Source organism: Arvicanthis niloticus, chromosome 12 (assembly GCF_011762505.2).
Source record: "Arvicanthis niloticus isolate mArvNil1 chromosome 12, mArvNil1.pat.X, whole genome shotgun sequence".
NCBI lineage: Eukaryota > Metazoa > Chordata > Mammalia > Rodentia > Muridae > Arvicanthis > Arvicanthis niloticus.
In genome coordinates this window covers 30,807,076-30,824,523 of record NC_047669.1, presented here as the reverse complement: position 1 = coordinate 30,824,523, position 17,448 = coordinate 30,807,076, and the positions used below count along the sequence as shown (strand labels likewise).

At 42.7% G+C, this 17,448-nt stretch overlaps 1 protein-coding gene across 1 annotated transcript in view; it reads right to left on the bottom strand.

Moving 5' to 3' along the window:
• The window catches only part of LOC143444058 (uncharacterized), a 39,718-nt gene extending 22,558 nt beyond the window's left edge, over positions 1-17,160 (bottom strand). Inside the window, exons 1-2 of the mRNA XM_076942990.1 lie at positions 16,454-17,160; positions 11,916-11,981 (exon numbers count right to left, since the gene is read on the bottom strand). Of these exons, the coding sequence (XP_076799105.1) occupies positions 11,916-11,981; positions 16,454-16,462 (75 nt within the window). The 5' untranslated portion in view covers positions 16,463-17,160. The remainder of the gene's footprint in view (positions 1-11,915; positions 11,982-16,453) is intronic.
• Between the last annotated feature and the right edge of the window lie 288 nt (positions 17,161-17,448).

Genomic DNA, 17,448 nt, shown 5'->3' with positions numbered 1-17,448 from the left:
TGTGTGTGTATATGTGTATGTGTATGTGTATGTATATTAGATGGCTCGGTGGTGAAGAGCACTGACTGCTCTTCCAAAGGTCCCAAGTTCAAGTTCCAGTACTCACATGGTGGCTCACAACCATCTGAGATGAAATCAGATTTCCTCTTCTAGTATTTCTGAAGACAGAGTGCTTATATGTATATATGAATACATATAATATTTTTAATGTTGCCTATATTTACTTCCTGTTTGTGCATATGTGTGCATATGCCACAGCAGGAATCTGGCAGTCAGAGGGCAACAGGCAGGAATCTGCTCTCTTCTTCCACCTAATAGGTCCCAGGGATCATTCACGGTTGTCCAGCTTGGTGGCTTGCTGGTTGTCAGCAGGTGTCCTTGCCTGCTGAGCCATTTCATTGACTCTGTTTTTGTCTTTAGATTGGTGAGAAGAAAGATGGGGGTGTCCGGAAAAATACTAAAGGTTGTGAATGAAGGTGACAAGGTCGAAGACTAGTGTTGACTTCTGGATAAGAAAGAAAAGATGCTGATTAAAGTGAGAAGACTCAGAAACATTCTAAGGGGGAAGTGGAAAGCTCAGGAGATAAGAGTTTATTAAAATTTGTGTGTGTGTATGTATACCAATTATGTACACTATGTATATACATCCTTAAAAAGAAAAGGGTGTTGGATTCTCCAGAGCTAGAGTTACTGGCATTTGTGAGCTGCCTAACATGGGTTCTGGGAGATACTTAAATGAGTGCTGAACTCATGTCTTCTGGAAGAGCAGCAAAGGCTGTTAGCTACTAAGCCATCTCTCCAGTCACATGGTGTTGAGATTTTTAACATAGGTCAAGGTCCTGGCCATTTTAGATTAGAAATGTCCTCTTTCTGGTTTACTCAATCTCTTACTCAAATGAATAAATTTCACAAGACGCTGAATAGAAACAGGGATTTAGATGTATTGATCCAGAGTGGTTGACAATAACAGGGTAGGGCCAGGCATACTAGCACACACCTGTAATCTCGACACACAGGAAATGGAGGCAGGAGAATCAGTTCAGGACCAGACTCTGCGATATAGCAGGTTTGAGGTCGGCCTGAGCTACATTAGACTGTGCTTAAAGTAAAACCACCAATAACAACAACAAATGAAAGGGGTAAAGAATAGATCATTGTAAGCACTGCGCATTGAGGTAGACCAGTTGTTTCAGTGTGATACAGCGTAGGTTCCTAAGCACTGCGCATTGAGGTAGACCAGTTGTTTCAGTGTGATACAGCGTAGGTTTCAGACAGAGACAAAGCTATTTCAGTGCAATAACAAGGCCTCATCAATAAAGTGTCAGGAAAGGAAAGTGATGAGTAAGCCAAATTTCTACGAGCAGAACTTCAGAGTACACAAAGCAAAAGTGGACAGGAATTGGCCAAATTAATATACTATTTACTCAGCCTCTGCAAAATACATGTTCTTTTAGAGAATGGGTGATACTCAGACGCTAGATCATGTACATGTCTGAATATATGATGTCTATGGAGTGTTCCTCCTGTCTCGGGTCCTTATGTCAAGAAGACGTTACAACTTGCCTTCTTCTTTAGCAATTGTTCTGGTTTTAAGTCGAGATTCTGGGTTTTCTTTGCAAGGCTTGGGAAATGCTCCCTTCTGTCAAGCCTACAGATTTTCCTTGTGATTGAATTGCACTGAGGTTTCTGTGCTGCTAATGTTAATGGCACTACTGGAAACAGAGAACAGAGAAAATTCATCACCCAATAACTTCCTCCACATGACCACAGGACATTCTGTACCTGAGACCTGAAGACTTGGGTCTTGACTTCTTGTCCTGAAGCTCTACTTTCCCAATCTGTCTCTGTGAGTCACTTTCCTTATCTGTACACCTCTGGGGTTACCGTGTTTGACTGAAAATTTCTTATAAAAACTATGCAGCACTACTGAGAAATTTTTAATTTAATTGTTTTTTAATTTGCTAGTGTTAGCACTGTAATCCTGAGAAAAGGCATTTGGGGCCACTACCCAGCCAGCCAAACTGTTTGTGAGTTGAAACTATATAATAGGAAAATACAAGTTGGAAAAGTTTATTGTGAGATGAAACCGGTAAGAATCTTTGATTTCATATGCCTGGGCAGATTATAAAAGGTATAATTGCCATGATTTAAAGTTTACCCAAGGAGGGAACACAGGGAAAGTTTGGGAATAAGCTTTGGAAATGTTGTGGATGTTGGATGACATTGATCCTACAGAAAGTTGTGGCTAGCTGCCTAGGAGTGTTCTACCATGCCAACAAACTTTGATCTAGAGAGATAATTTCCCTACACCTTTTTTTTTTTTTTTTTCCATCTGAGAGCCTAAGGTAATAATAAAAACCACCCGCCACTGTCCTGAGGCTGAATTACTGTTTACAAATGCTCAGGGCAATTTGGAAGGTCAAGGGTTTATGACTCCAGCACACTACTTAGAACAGCCAAGGAACTATCAGAGAAGAATTGGCATCTCCCTGTAGTCTTTTGTGCGATCTCTCTTTTGTCTTACAAAGGAAGAAAAGCAAGGCAGAAGATCGCTTTCCAGTCTTTAAGTCCTCTCTTCAAGTCACTCTTCCAAACGAGAAGGCTGGGATTTGATGTCTCAGGTCCCTTCCTCAGTACACATCTTTCCCTAGAAACATGACGGAGGAAGAAGAAAGGCTGTGGTTTGGGGTTTGGGGAGCTAGCTGCAGGCCTGGCAGGCAGATGCTCTTCCATTTCTTGTTCTACCATGGACTTTGTGCAAATCACAGACCCACACTCAGCTTCCTCCCCGGAGGAAAATGGCGCTCTCTGGGAGGTCAAGTGAAAATTAATGAGCTGTGCTTTCTCGGAGCTCCATTGGTACTTCAGAGTTTCTGCAGTGATCGGCTGGACACTTCTGGACCTTGTGTCTTTCTATCCCATGACCTTAACATTCTCCCAACGGAAATGAATACAAAAAGATGTCAAAAGTTTACAGATCACTAAGGTTTGGAGATTCTGGCAACATTGTATTTTTAAAAGACACACACGCACGCACGCACGCACGCAGGCACGCACACCACTTTCTACCTACTTTTGCTCTGTGATTCTCTGGTTCTCACTCTGACCTTTTCTGGTTCTCTGTCTCATTTCCCTCAAGCATCCTGAACTTGTGAAAATAAAGTTTAGCAGAGATGTAATAAAGGTAGTCACCTTGCACCCTCTCTGGGGAAGTAAAATATCTTTAAATAAAGAGGACATCAGGTTCAATAGTTACACACACACCCACCCCACCCAGCACCATCGTGCTCATTAGCCCCGCCCCCATCTCCCCTGCTTCCTTCTCATTGGGTCACTAACAAGTTACGCTGTTTTTTCTCTAGCCTCCTGTTCCCCTTGTTTTGGGGGTTTTGTTCTCTTCTTCCTCATTGCGTCTGTCTCTTGCTCCATCTCAGAAACATGGGTTGCCCCCAGCCCCCACCCCCTTCAAGCACCACTTCCACCCTCTCACCCCATCCTCACCCCCACCCCCATCAGACTGAACCTCCCAAAGTTGTGCAGGCTGCCTGCTACAAAAGTACACATCAGTTCTGAAAGGGGATAAATATGATAGGGGCACGATTATAACAGTGCACACTTGTTAACCAGGAAAATCCAGCAGGAGGTGGGGGCAGGGCGAGAAGGAAACCTGAGAATAAAGGCTGACTGGGTAAGGGGGGGGGGGCGACGCAGAAGGGGGCCCTCTAGCAGCTACCATCAATTATATGGGCCGGTTTTGTTTTGTTTTGTGAAGTCTGAACTGAGGCTCAGCTGATGGGGCAGGGGTGGCTAGGGGGTGAATAAGGGATTTTAACCAAACCAGTGACTCTGAATGGAGGCCCTGGGCTCAGTTGAGGGGGCCTCAGCAGTGAGACAGCTTGAAAAGAGAGCCTTCGGGCTGTGAGAAGGAAAGGGAGAGGTGGAACTGGGTGGAGGCTGTGGGGAAGATTTTGAAGTGGGAGGGGCAGGGGAAGGAGGAGCCGAGCACAATGATGGGGAATGGAGGCCAGCTCTGAGCTCTCATTGCTCACAATGTGTCCCATGCGGTTCTCTTTATCTCAGCCTCTCAGGAGTCAATACAGGGGGCTTTTTTATTTTCAGCTCTGAAGTATATGGCTACCCCACCTCCCCATCTCACACAGCACAACCACACACACAGACACGCGCGCGTGCACACACACACACACACACACACACACACACAAACCTAGAAGTGTAAGATAGTTACTGACATATTAAAAAAAACATCTGAAAAGTTGTTTCTATAGGACAGCGTCGCTTGATTTTTTCATTTGCCCCATGCTTGGGGGCATTCATTTCACACTATTGGACACTTCTCTCCTCCCCTCTCTTCCAGCCTGTCTAATCCCTTCCTCCAGGATACATCCTACCATCTCCCACCTTCATAGATGCCTCAAAAAGTCAAAAGAAGCTGGAAGGTTTTTTTTTTTTTTGACAGAATCTCAATATGTAGCTAAGGCTACCCTTAAACTCACAATCCTCCTGCCTCAGCCTCTTGAATGAGGTATAGTATAGTATAGTATAATATAGTTATAGGTGTACATCACCATGTCCTGCTATAAGAAGGTTCTTGAATCTTTGGAAAGTAAAAACATCATAATAAAATGATTCGCAATCAGTAAGACCAAAAATAAAAGATTAGAATCAACCCACACTTGAATATTGGACTGTTAATATATATAAACTAATAAAACATAGAGTTGATATATATATATATGATCTTCTAGTTTTATGTGTATGGGTGTTTTGCCTATATGGAAGTATATGTACTACATGCATGCCTGTGCCTGTAGAGGTCAGACGAGTGCATCAGAACCCCTAAACTAGAGTTTGGGGGTTATGAGCCACCATGTGGATGGTGGAAACTGAATCTGGTCCTCTACAAGAGCAGCAGGTAGTCTTAACCACTGAACATCTCTCCAGCCTACAAACAAATATGTTTGATGGTGAGCTTCTCTAAACTATTTAATCTTCAAAGGAACAAATCTCTTTTCTATGTGTTCTTGTGATTGAAGCAGCCATATTCTCTGAGCCTACACAGTTTACCAGATTTATAATTTACCTATTTTCCCAACAACATTCTCATTGGGTACTTCTTGTATCTAAAAGAGTAAAACATTCTTAAACAAAGATGAAGGCCTTTAAAACTTTATGCAGAATCTCATCCCACCAAGATTTGGATTCAGTAGCTTAGAAAGGTGGCTCAGTGTGTGTGTGTGTGTGTGTGTGTGTGTGTGTGTGTGTGTGTGTGTGTGTGTGTGTGTGTGTCTGTGTCTGTCTGTGTGTGTGTCTGTGTGTACCTGTGTGTGTCTGTGTGTGTCTGTGTGTCTGTCTGTGTGTGTGTAAGAGAGAGAGAGAGAGAGAGAGAGAGAGAGAGAGACTGATTCAGCCATTTGAGACTACAAATTCCCCTTCTATTGAATTAAAGTGACATTGGTCAAAAATCACTCTCCAGAGCAAATGGGTTGTGAATAGATCCATTCCTGATACCAAGGCTGTGGCTGAAAGAAAAACAAATCTCTTTTGTTACCAAGAAATGAAGAAGAAGGTAAGTAAAACTGAAACCATACCCTGCAATTGCTCATTTCAGGTGCATCTTTGCCCCATTGCGTGGGGGGAAATGAGACTCAGCTGTCCCAAGCAACTTGGTCAAGTCCCACATTTAGTAAATGGCAGAGCCAGCACTTCTGAGGTTGAGTGGCCCAAGGTGGCGTGGAATCATGAGTATGAGGGTGGAAAGGAGAGATCAGTCCAGAATCAGAGCCTCCCTGACAGTCACAAAGCAGGCACGCCTCAGGTATTTTCCTGCATTGAAGGTCAGGAAGCTCTGGGCTGACTTCTTGTTGGGTGCCTTCTCTTTGAGGGCTGTAACTTTCATCTTTCACAGAGCATCTTTTTTTCTGCCTCTGTGCCCAGTTTGCCATGCCAGCAGAGTGTCCCACCGCTGGCCCAGAAGGTAGATGAGTATTGCCTTCCTATCTCATTCTGCGCAGAGTAAAGTATAGCTTTCAAGTCTCACACAAGTGAGAAAATCAGTTCAACTTCGATCTGTTCCATGTCTCCACTTCCAAGGAGCAGCTTGTGTGACCTCCTGAGACAACTAGTTATAAATAGATATAAAAGAAATAAAAGACACAAAAGCAGGGGAGATGGCTTCCATCATTGCACCCTGATAGCTCCTCGGGGAGCTATGTCAGTCACGTGATCACAATGTTTAATGTCCCGCCTCTGCCCCATGATGTGTATTCTCCCCTCCGGTCAGAATGCTACCTCTGTCTCCTGACTTCTGTGAAGCTCTTCAAGGGCAGAGGCATAGCTTCCTGCATCTTCTCTACCCACAACCAGCTGAAGCCCCGTGTAAGCCCTGTAATGCTCAGTAAGGGACCAGACTTCAGTTTATTCACAAGTGTCTCTGAAATCGGAATCGTTGGGGTTGAGTCTTGATTTTTCTAGAACACAGTTTCTTATCCCCCACCCCTCCTCTTGTGAGACTCTGGTTTTTGGATTTTCCCAGCTTCAGAGCTTAGCCTTACTCAATAGATAGCCATGCTGGGCTACCTTCATCATCCTTGGCAACTGACTGGCTTTTACCAGTCAATCTGTGGGGCTGGTTTTCCACTCATGGGGCATACCCGATGTTGTATTTTAGGTCTGTGTTTGTGCTGATTTGGCAAACTCAAACTTGTCTCAACTGTTGTTTACCAAGACATTTGTTCACCTTTTGGCAATTTCCCAAGACTATGGTCAATTTAAAGAGCCCTCCATCTGCCTAATTTTATTCCAGTTCCTGAAGAACTTTCTTCTTCCTAAAGAAAAATAAATCACAGACTCCCAATTTGATTATGACCTACTCACTGTTTAATCCAGTTGTGTAGATCCCTCCTCTGCACTCTGAGTTGTTCACACTGGGAAAAGCCTCTTGGCCTGAAAGAACTGGTCCTTGACCTCATGTCCCTCACTCTCTTTGCAGCCTTTAGTGCTGTGGTCACAGCCTGCTTCTACCCCCTAGCCCCACCCACCCTCCTGTCTTTCCCCACTAGCCCCATATTCTCCATCTTTATTCTGCATGATTCCATTTTCCTAGCCCTGCTATTTCTCCATTTGGACATTTCTTGTCTGAATCTTAAGATTAGCCTCTGCATTAAATTTCCTTGGAAATGACTTCCACCCCTGTAGGGTCCACTAGGGTTTTGCATGAAGGCCCTGCTCACAACTGGCTAATGGGTTTCCCCACATTTCTCTCTTACTAGTCATTAAAGTACCTCAAATTGAATTTGTCTCTTTCCCCAACCATTCATTTTCTCCAACTAATTTCAAGCCTGCTCTGTGCCCTGCCAGTAAGTATCACCCCACACCCACCATGAACTTTATGACCCCATCAGATCCAGTCTGTCCTGTCTCTTATACACAAACCATTACAATTAATAAATTAGGATAGTTTTGCTAAGATGTACTCTTCTGCTCAAAGCATTATCAGTTATTTACCAAATAAAGTCTTGGTTTGTTCGCCTAGTGTTCAAAGCCTTCCTTAACTGAATTCTTCTATCCTATCAGCCTCAAACAAATAAATCTCTCCAGTGAACATGTTACTCTCATCAATTCCCAAACATTTAAATTATATCCACACATGTTCATATCCTTCCACTTGCCTGGCACAACCTTTACCCTCTCACAACCGTTACTCTCTCAACCAAAATTTCCTTCAAATTCTAATTCAAATTCTTTTCAAAGAAATGTCCTGGACTTTCTTAATCTAAAGTAATAGTTTTCCTCCCATGAACTCCCTTTAATGCCTATAAACATCTAACAATTTCTCAAATTATGCAAATTATCAAAATTATTATTTTATGTTAAAATGTTTGGGGTTTTGTGTTGTTTGCTTGTTTATTTGTTTGTTAGTTTTTTGACATTTGGACACCCTTTACCCCGGTCAGCTCCCATCTGATGGTTCATAAATTCTGCCTGTGCCCTTGTGTGTTTTCGAGGACTTATAAATGTCACTTGCCTCCATAAATTGTGTCTCAAACCTGCATGTTAATGAGAGCACATACCACAGACAGGTTTAACATGCTGTGCAGGTGTGAATATTCTGTTGCGCTTCCCAAACAAATATTGTTTATTGGTTACTGTGGTGGTTTGAATGGGAATAGCCTCATAGACTCATATGTTTGAATATTCGGTTCCCCGTTGGTAGAACTGTGTGGGAAGGATTAGAGGTGTGACCTTGTTGGAAAAGGTGTGTCACTGGGGCTGGGCTTTGAGGTTGCAAAAGACTCATGTCATTTCCAGTGTGTTCTCAGCATCCTGTTAGCAGTTTAAGATGTAACTGTTCCCGCCGCCATGGCGTTGTTCTGCCATCATTTTGGACTCAAATCTTCTAATACCATGAGCACAATTAAACACTTTCTTTGTTAAGTTGTCTTGGTCATGGTGTTTCATCACAGTAACACAGAAGCAGCTGACACAGTTCCCTGCATATGTTAGCTCCACTGTGGTGTTATAACCGTGTATTACAAGCGAGGAGGTTGGTAATGAGCAGAAATGTATTAGCTCACAGTTCTGGAAGGCAAACGGTCTAATATCAAGGTGCTGCCACCTATTGAAGGCCTTCCTGTTGGGTCATAGCCCAGCAGAAGGCAAAGAGAGAAGGAGATCAAACTCAGTCCTGTCATAGCAGCCTTAATCCCACCAACAAAGTAAGAGCTCACAGGGCCCAGTCACCTCTTCCACAGTCTACCCCTTAATACCATTATAATGGCATGTAAATTCCACAAAAGGACTGCAAGGAACACATTCAGCCCATATGACTAGGAAACAGCATGTACCTCACCTGGTTACATCACACCTTATCTGGAGAAGATCAGGAAAGCAAAAGCTGGGTAAACAGCAAGACTGTTCTCCAGCCAACCTCATTCTTCCCTCAGTGCATTTGACTTTTTTCATACAAAAACAACTCCATTGGAGAGGAAAACTCACTTAATAGTTTCTACCTCAAGTCTATACATAAAAGACACTGGATAAACAGGTTTGGTACATCTAGGCTATGAATTGACTTATTATTTCACCTCCTATATTACCTTAAAAGGTACATAGAACATAGGTATAAACACATCTTGTGTTTTTTTTTTTTAAATCTGTAGAAACAAAGATACAATAATCAACTTTTGCTTATTTAATTCAGGCCAAAGACAATTCATCATTACAAATCACTTTTTATGTGTGGACAAGATGGTGAAGTGATGTCTTACTACTTAGAGAGTCAGTGGACTAGCAACAAGTAGTCTCAAGATCCTTCTCAGAATCGTTGCTTTAGTGAGCTGCCATGTCGTCTGTCAGCATATTGAAGTTCGAAGGACAGAGAACAACAGCAGATTTGCTAACGATATTGGCTATTTTCTTCAGATGGTATCTTTTATAAGAAGCTTGAAGATTCTACAGGAATCTTAAGGCAACATGCCAGTGGTGATGTGTTGACAATATAAAGCAGCTGCAATTTTCAAACTCTTCTGAATAGGGTCTTCTCAGTAATTCCCTGACTACAGTACCCAGGAAATGAAAGCCTACAGCCTAACCCCTGGGCTCTAAGTCTTACATTCTAGAATCTGGCCCTAACGTCTTCCACCACAGTGCCCTTTTCTTGGGCCTCCCTACTCTGCTTTTCACAGATGGCTGGATGAGACAGAATAGGACTGTCTCCCTCCTCCAGCCTTTGGTGACTCCCTCACTAGGCCAGGCTCCAAGAAGGAAGGGGCTGAGACTATGAATAACCAGGCACACATTGCTGCAGCCCGTGTTTTTCTCTAGTGTGTCATCTCCTGCTATTTTTAGTCCATCCTCGTTCTCATGTCCATCTGGATGAACAGACGACTCTGAGCATGGTGCTCATTGTTTTCTATTAGCATCTGGTATTTTCCTATCAGGTCTTTCCTAAGCCTCTCTTTGTTTTGAATCATGAGGAAGGCCCAGTGCTCATATAAAAGAGCAATGGCAGCAGACTCAGAATAAGAAAACTCTTCTGGTGCAATGCAGGTTCCCCATAATTCTGCAAACACATTTTAAATCATTTTTAAGGCACATTATTGAACTCCTGCTTGTGGCAGGTGGTATTCCTAGATGCGGTTTGTTTATTGAACAAGACAGTCATTTGTCGTAAAGAGGGCTCGCTGTAATAGGTGAGGTTGGAACATGTAGATGAGGACTACACCTTTAGACAATAAGTTGGGCTGTGGAGAGAACATGGAGTCATGGGAGAGACAACAGAGCATGAATTGTGTCTCCTAGGACCTTCAGCTCTCCTCAGACAGGAAGAACTCTCCGTGGTATCAGTATTTAAGCCCAAATATATTTGAGAAGAGGGGGGAATCTATTTTAAACACCGAGGATAGGTGTTCCAAGCATGAATGAGAATGCTAAAGAAATGGGAAAATGTTGTGTTATGATAACTATTATGCAAAGAGGAAGGGAGGAAAAGATGATACAGGAGTCAAAGAAAAATCTTCTGAGTAAGTACAATGTCCTCTGTGATTCCGAAAAGAGAAAGGGAGAGATGTCACAAAAGAGGAGAAAAGAAAGAGGGAGGAAACAACAGTCCGAGGTCACGGGAGTGGTAGGGATGGTCAGGCAGAGTTTGCTGCCTGAACTCCAAGCAAAGCAGCACAGGGCTCTGCCCAGGATCTGTGGCTAGACTGTGTTTTTCCTTTAGAAGTCAGAGAGCTGCCAAAGAAAATGATAGCAAGTAAGACAGAGGCTGAGGCAGAACTTAGGAACAAGACACCTGAAGAGACCTGAGTTAGGAATCTGGTCCGAGCAAGATCTAAGTAGGAATGTAAAGCTCTCTTTATGAGGTTGTAAGCGACATCAGAGCCTTCTGCCCTGAGAGAGTTCACAGTGTGCTGTGATAGTCACATAAACACGTTGACATATGAATATATGAGTGTATGTGTATATGGTGTGTGTTGGGATCATGGGGAGTGCCCGGGCAGAGGGAAAGAAAGAAGAGAACGCCATTAAAAGCCTTGCTGAGAAAGGTATTTCTTGTGGACAAAAAAGAATCAGGCCCCTCGCTCCCTACTGAGCCCATTTCTCCTGCCTTTACCCGAGCTGTCAGGCATGAATCTCTGTAGCATTCCGTAACTAATTGACAGTAATGGGAGCCATTGGAAACCTAAGAATACATGGCATTACCCAGCATGCATTGCAAGGAAGGGGGGCTGCCTAGGGGCAGCTGTGAGGAAAATAAAGCCTGGCTGCCTTTTAAACTGCTTTCTTCTTCTTTTTCTTCTTCTTCTTCTTCTTTTTTTAAACTGAAGGTAGGATGTAAAGGAGGGAGGAACAGATTTAGGTGAACTTCTACTTAAGTTTAAAAATTAAAAACTATAAATCCTTTATCTTATCCTAAGTGAGTGTCTTAGGATTCTAACCCACACAGAAGAAACAGATGGAATTTCAATTAACCCCAGGGCCCCCCTGTGAAATCTATATTGTACCCTCTGGATTTACAACATATTGTAATATATGGCTTCAGGCTCTGGAGATTCCATCGCAAATCAAGCCTCTTTATTCCAGGGGTTCAGAAAAAAAAAAAAAGGCTACAAAAGCCCACTTTATAATCAAACGTGGCAAACTTTCTACCACTTCAGTCTTGGGGTACATATCCAGTCTTAATCCTACAGCAGATCTCACTCATTGGACAGTCTCAAGTTTCTCCATTTATTTTTTTCCCTCTTCTATTAATGATGATGTTTATGGAATGAAGCTGCTCATGCCAGACAGGAAATTGAGAAAACCTACACCATTATCCCACTTTAACTGGTGACTCACCACACACTCAGAGTGAATTATCTTCCAAAGGCTTTTCGTACTTTAAATACCCATACCTTCAGAGAATGGAGCCATGGAGACGAATGAGTCGATCCTATCTCAGCCATGACGGTCACGTGGAACTGTAAAGGTTGGAACCATCTTAAGAATTTCAAGTTATGTTTTCAAAGCAGATATTTTTCAAAATAACAGGATTGTTCCTGAGGTACCCCTAAGCTAATGGCTTTGGCTTTCATCCTATTATTTGTTATTGGCCCCAACTGTCTGTATTCATTCCTTGTTTCAAAAATAATATCTATCCAAATATTAAACATCTCAAGCACAAAATAAATAATTTGGGCTTTTTAAATACTAGAGGAATAGCCTTATGCCCACTTATTTTTTCTTAAAACACTAACTTTTTCCTAAAATTTGAATTTCAGTTTTTCTGTAAAGATGAGGGTTTTCTCATACTCTCCAGAATCTTGGAAATCAGATAAGCAAGATTCCTGTAGCAAAACAAGCAAACCAAACTCATAGAACTAAAAACATGTCCTTTGGAAAGATTACTGATAAAAATAATATGTGGGTTTTCTGTCTAGCTCCAAAATAACCATGAGGAACTGTAGACAATCCCTGTCATCAGAGCTGACTTTTACCAGACTCACGGACATGCTGAGTTGGAAGGAACGTGAAGATCCACTCCTGAGACAGCCAAGAGCCTTGCCTGTTCTTGAAGTACTGTGGATACAAGACACTCACTGGGGTGTTTCTCCTCACCCTGTCAGAACCCAGGACCTCACCAGCCAGTTCTTGTTTTGTTCTGCCAAGTCCACAGCCTACCAGGAGCCCCACCATCCACTGTTCTCCTCACCTCTATCCTCTACCTGTCACTGTTCATCTGAACCAGAAAGCCCAGTACCTACTGAGGACCTCTCTAGAGCATAGCACTTGATGCCATGCTAGGAGCGGGGTCACCAGGGAAGTCACAGACTCAAGGAGACTCATTCTTTTGAGTAGGTCTGCAACTTCCACTCAAAGGTTGGAAGAGAATTTTTGATGAAACAATTCTTCCTATTTCTACTGAGATTGATCTATCCCCTTAAGCTAGTTTTTAATTGGAAATGAATATGATGTTTTCAAGTTCTCTTGTACATATTCTCTTGTTTTGTTTATATTAATATCAGGTCATCAAACACCATCTTGAACTAGTTATTCAGTTTATTTCTTCATCTGAGCAAAAACACTGATTTGTTATTAAACCCAGACCAACATTCCTTCAACCTGTATCATTCCTACTTGAGACAGTTGAGCATTTACTCAGGAACAGAAAATATGTGGTTCCTGACAAATGACATACCAACCAAATGTTACCAGTCCCTGGGTTTTTATTTCTTTTCCCTTGCCTGTTTATGATAGATGGGCATAAGCCATTTTCCCACAGTGCTGTGCACCAGGTATTGCTCTCAGTGTTTTCTGTACATGCGTTTCCTAACCATCACACCAATCTGCAGCAGCATCTTCCTTGACCAAGACTATTAATGTCGTAAGCAGCTCTGAAGGACTGAAGACCCTCTTGTTGCATCAGTGGTTACTGCTAGGTGACAGGTTTTTCTGGTGGCCTGTTCATCTGCAGAATTGAAACTTATCTTCTGGAACAGTCAGTCTTTTTCCAGACAGCCCCAAGGCTGCCCTGTTTGCAACCTCTTGTCTGAGACTTCCTGGTTTTGGTTGGCGACTTTAACTCCGGTCATCTGTTTTTCTTCTTATTCTATTAATCTTAGATCCCAGCACCACCCAAAGTTAAGGTAAAACAAAAAGATGGAAAGGAAAACTACAAGAGACCTTCTGAAGGCATCTGGGAAATGTCTTAATTGGAGAAAATGGGACAAACGCACTGGATAATTCAATAGAGAAGTTTTGATGCTGTTGTTATTGTTGTTGTTTTGTTTTGTTTTTCCCTATCTTTCCCCAAGACTTCAAGCCATGATTGCTTTAATGCCTTTGTTGGGCCAAAGAAGCAGCTGCATGCATTAAACTGACAAGTTTTCTACTAGATCTTTCTCAGGAATCTGTTTACGCTTTGGTTTTATTTTCCCTGAAAGTCTTCTCTGTTGGCCTTTCCCACAGGTATCTATTCACTTCTTTGAATGTTCTTGGCATTCACATACACAGACAGGGCCTTGCTGCCAAGGCCTTGTTTATTATCTTGACTGGGATTTGTTCTCTGTTCATTTGCCTTATGAGTATGTTAGCTTTGGAGCCAGGTTACAAGGAAAAGGGTCTATTGTGTTACTTTGCAGAATCTGCAGAACCTTGTTGGAGGTGGAACAGAATTTTTGAGCTGAGTTAGGAAGAATGTTGGGTGTAAATGACAAGTCTGTAGGTATAGCTCAGTGGGAGGGTGCTTGTCTTGCATGTGTGAAATCCTGGGTTTGATCCCTAACATTGCACATAGTAATCAATCAATCAATCAATCAATAACATATTTCCCTTTTGCTGACTACAAGAACAGGGAACTAAAATCAGAAATGGCAACAAAAAGCTAAAAATCTAGGACTTAAGAGGCTGAGACAGAAAAAGTGCCAGAAGTTCAGAGATGGTATAGGGTGCATGGTGAGTTCTGGGCCAGCCTGGGCTATGTAGTGAGAGTCTCAATAACAAAAAACACTGAATTTGTTGGTGGAACTGAGTCAGGAAATGGAGAAAGTTAGTCAGGACCAGGCAAGGCTCATAGCAAGACAATTGTAGGTGTGACAGGAGTCCAGACAGTAGCAGAGTTGAGAAACTGAGACCGAGGCTCCCTGTGGTAGAGGGAGCATAGAAGATCTACTAGGATTTTGATAGTTTCAGCTCAGTGTTCCCCCTGCACCAACGCAGAGACTATCCTCATAGCAATTATAGAGAAAAGCCCAGGAGAAACATCTGCACTGAGAATAGCATGAAATCCCCTGGGATGCCAAAAGGGGAGATGTTCCTAGAAACGCACACACATAACTATACACGTTGCCAAGAATGCTTGAGTGGGCCATTATGACAAAACCAATCCCAGAACCTCAGTTGCGTGTTTCAACAACTCTTTAGCCAGTCTCTGCAGCCTGCCTCTCACTGTTAACGTGAGGTTTTGGTCTTTGTTCTCATTGGCTCTGACATCTTTAAGGAAGATCAGATTCTTTGTCAGCATCCATGTGAAACGGTGCTATGCTTTTGACAGGTATGGTTACAATGACAAACATTCGCCTAACCATGATGCTGTTCATGTTGGATCTGTCCTTAGAAATTAGGAAACTACTTCTTGTCTTCAAAAATCATTCCTACCCTCTTGTTTGGGAGCATAAAAGAAAACACCATTTATATAAGATCTTTCCGACAAGTTCAAAAGCTAATAATGTAGATACACTTCAGTTGGAAAGGAAAGGACCAGTAAGAAAAAGAGCAAAGTGGAAGACCAACACAGGGGATTAGGGTAGAAACTACCTAGAGTCCTGCCTAGCATTCATGAAGCTCAGGGTTTGCGTCTCAATATTGAATAAGGTAGGTGTAGTAATGCATATAATCCCAGGACTCAGGAGGAGAAGGCAGGAAAATAGAAGTACAAGGTCATTCTCAGCTTCAGAGTGAACGGGAAATCCTGCCTCCAAAAGGTTGACAACATCAAAAGGACTCTCCCAGTCTCAATCTGTCAGACTTTTTATCATGGTGCTAAGGACCAAACCCAAGATCTCATACGTGTTAGACAAGCGTGTTAGACACGGATAAGCCAAAGCCACTAGAGACTGTGGAATTTATACTTCTTGAACATGATGTTTCCAGATATATCTTGCAGACAGCTTTCACTTTCCAGAGGCATCTTAATGTTGTTCCAGTTCAGACTGCCCCAAAAGCATACCCAGAATGACTTCAACAACAACCACTTATTCCTTATGGATTTAGAGGTTGGGAAGATCAAGATCAAAGTGTTGTCAAGTGACTGGGTCTGAGCTGCTTCCTGGATTGCAAATAGCTATCTTTTGGTTATACCTTCCATGTCCAGTAAAGATGGTTAATTATCATAAGACACTAAGTCATCATGGCAGACCAGACTCATCACCTAATCGCCCCCTCATACAATCGTATTGGATATTAGGACTCATCCTCTGAATTTGGGGGAAGGAATACCAACTGATAGTCCATGCAATCAGAAATCTACCAGGTACCACCTTAGAGCCCACCATTAATATCTTGACACCCATGTTTTGAAACACTGTTCAGCCTTTGAGAGCTAGCCACCAAGTTCTTTATTTCCTTTGAAAAGGAAGGTTCTTAGAAATAAGAGCCATCCATGTTATGTTTCTTATACTAGTTCCCTCTCTATTAATTTCATGTTCTGGATCTCTGTAAACACAGACCGTGTGTGTGTGTGTGTGTGTGTGTGTGTGTGTGTGTGGTGTGTTTCTTGTCAATGAATGTGGGGTTTTTCTACTAGCAAAGGCACCCGAATGGATTTCCCTCTCAGCTTGCTATGGCCTTATGTTTCTGTTCGCAGTTCAGTACTCAGTACCCCAATACCCAGTACCTCAGTACTCCAGAATCTAGTACCTCAGTACATAGTACCTCAGTACATGGATATACTCACAGAGTGCATTTGGGTTGTTTATTCTCATCAATGATCCCAAACAGCAAAGACAAATCTTGAAGTTTCCTTCCTCTTCTGCATCTCCACAAAGATCTTGCATGGGTGGACTAGGCTGGGTGAATTTTCATGCTGCCTAACCTTACTCCTAGAAGGCAGCACTTCAGCTCTGCTGAGGATTCCAAACCACCGAGGTGCCTTTTCCACAGGCCAGCCCTCTGCCAGTGCTGCCTCAACACCTACTAAGAATTTTCTCAGCACATGCTCCATTTTGAACCTTCCTCTGAAGAGATTCCAATTTTTACAGTTCTCACCGAATTGTCTCTTCATGCGCCTGCTCAGGGATCTCTTCTCAGAAGAGCTCCTTGTTAAGGAGATAGACTTCATGCCAGGTATCAGCAAAGAGGTCTTTCTTCAGCCAGACCTGAGCAACCACCTCCTGCTTGGTTAAGCTTTCTGTGAACTGTGGCTAACAGCACTTAATACATGATTTCCCACTAACCTTCTCATCTGACTTTAGAGGAACAGAGTCGACAATGTACCCACCAATGACAGTAAAGGGGACAGAAGAAAGAATCAAGGCAGGGAAATGAGTACCGAAACTAGGAGTAACATCCTGGAAGATGGGAGAGGGGAAGATGAAAGAGCGTTGTGGTTAAATGAGTGAGCCCATTCTAAATGCCAGGACCTCTGAGAAGACTGAGGCAAAGAAGATGGCATGCTCTCTAAATCTAGCTTCCAAGGACAGCCAGCTCCCCATGCATTCATTGTTCAAACAGCAATATCGAGTTTAGGGGAGGAGACAGCCACTAATCACTTTATTGCTGGCACCCTCTGGACTCAGAACTGCCATGTTTTCAAAGTAGAATAAGGAAGGAAGCTGGCTCCATTGTGATTTTTAGTGAGTTGTACTTAAAAGGGATTCATATGTCACCTCCAGTTTAACAGCCATGGAAAGAAAAAGAAAGTGACTTGCCAAGGACACAAAGGTAGTCACT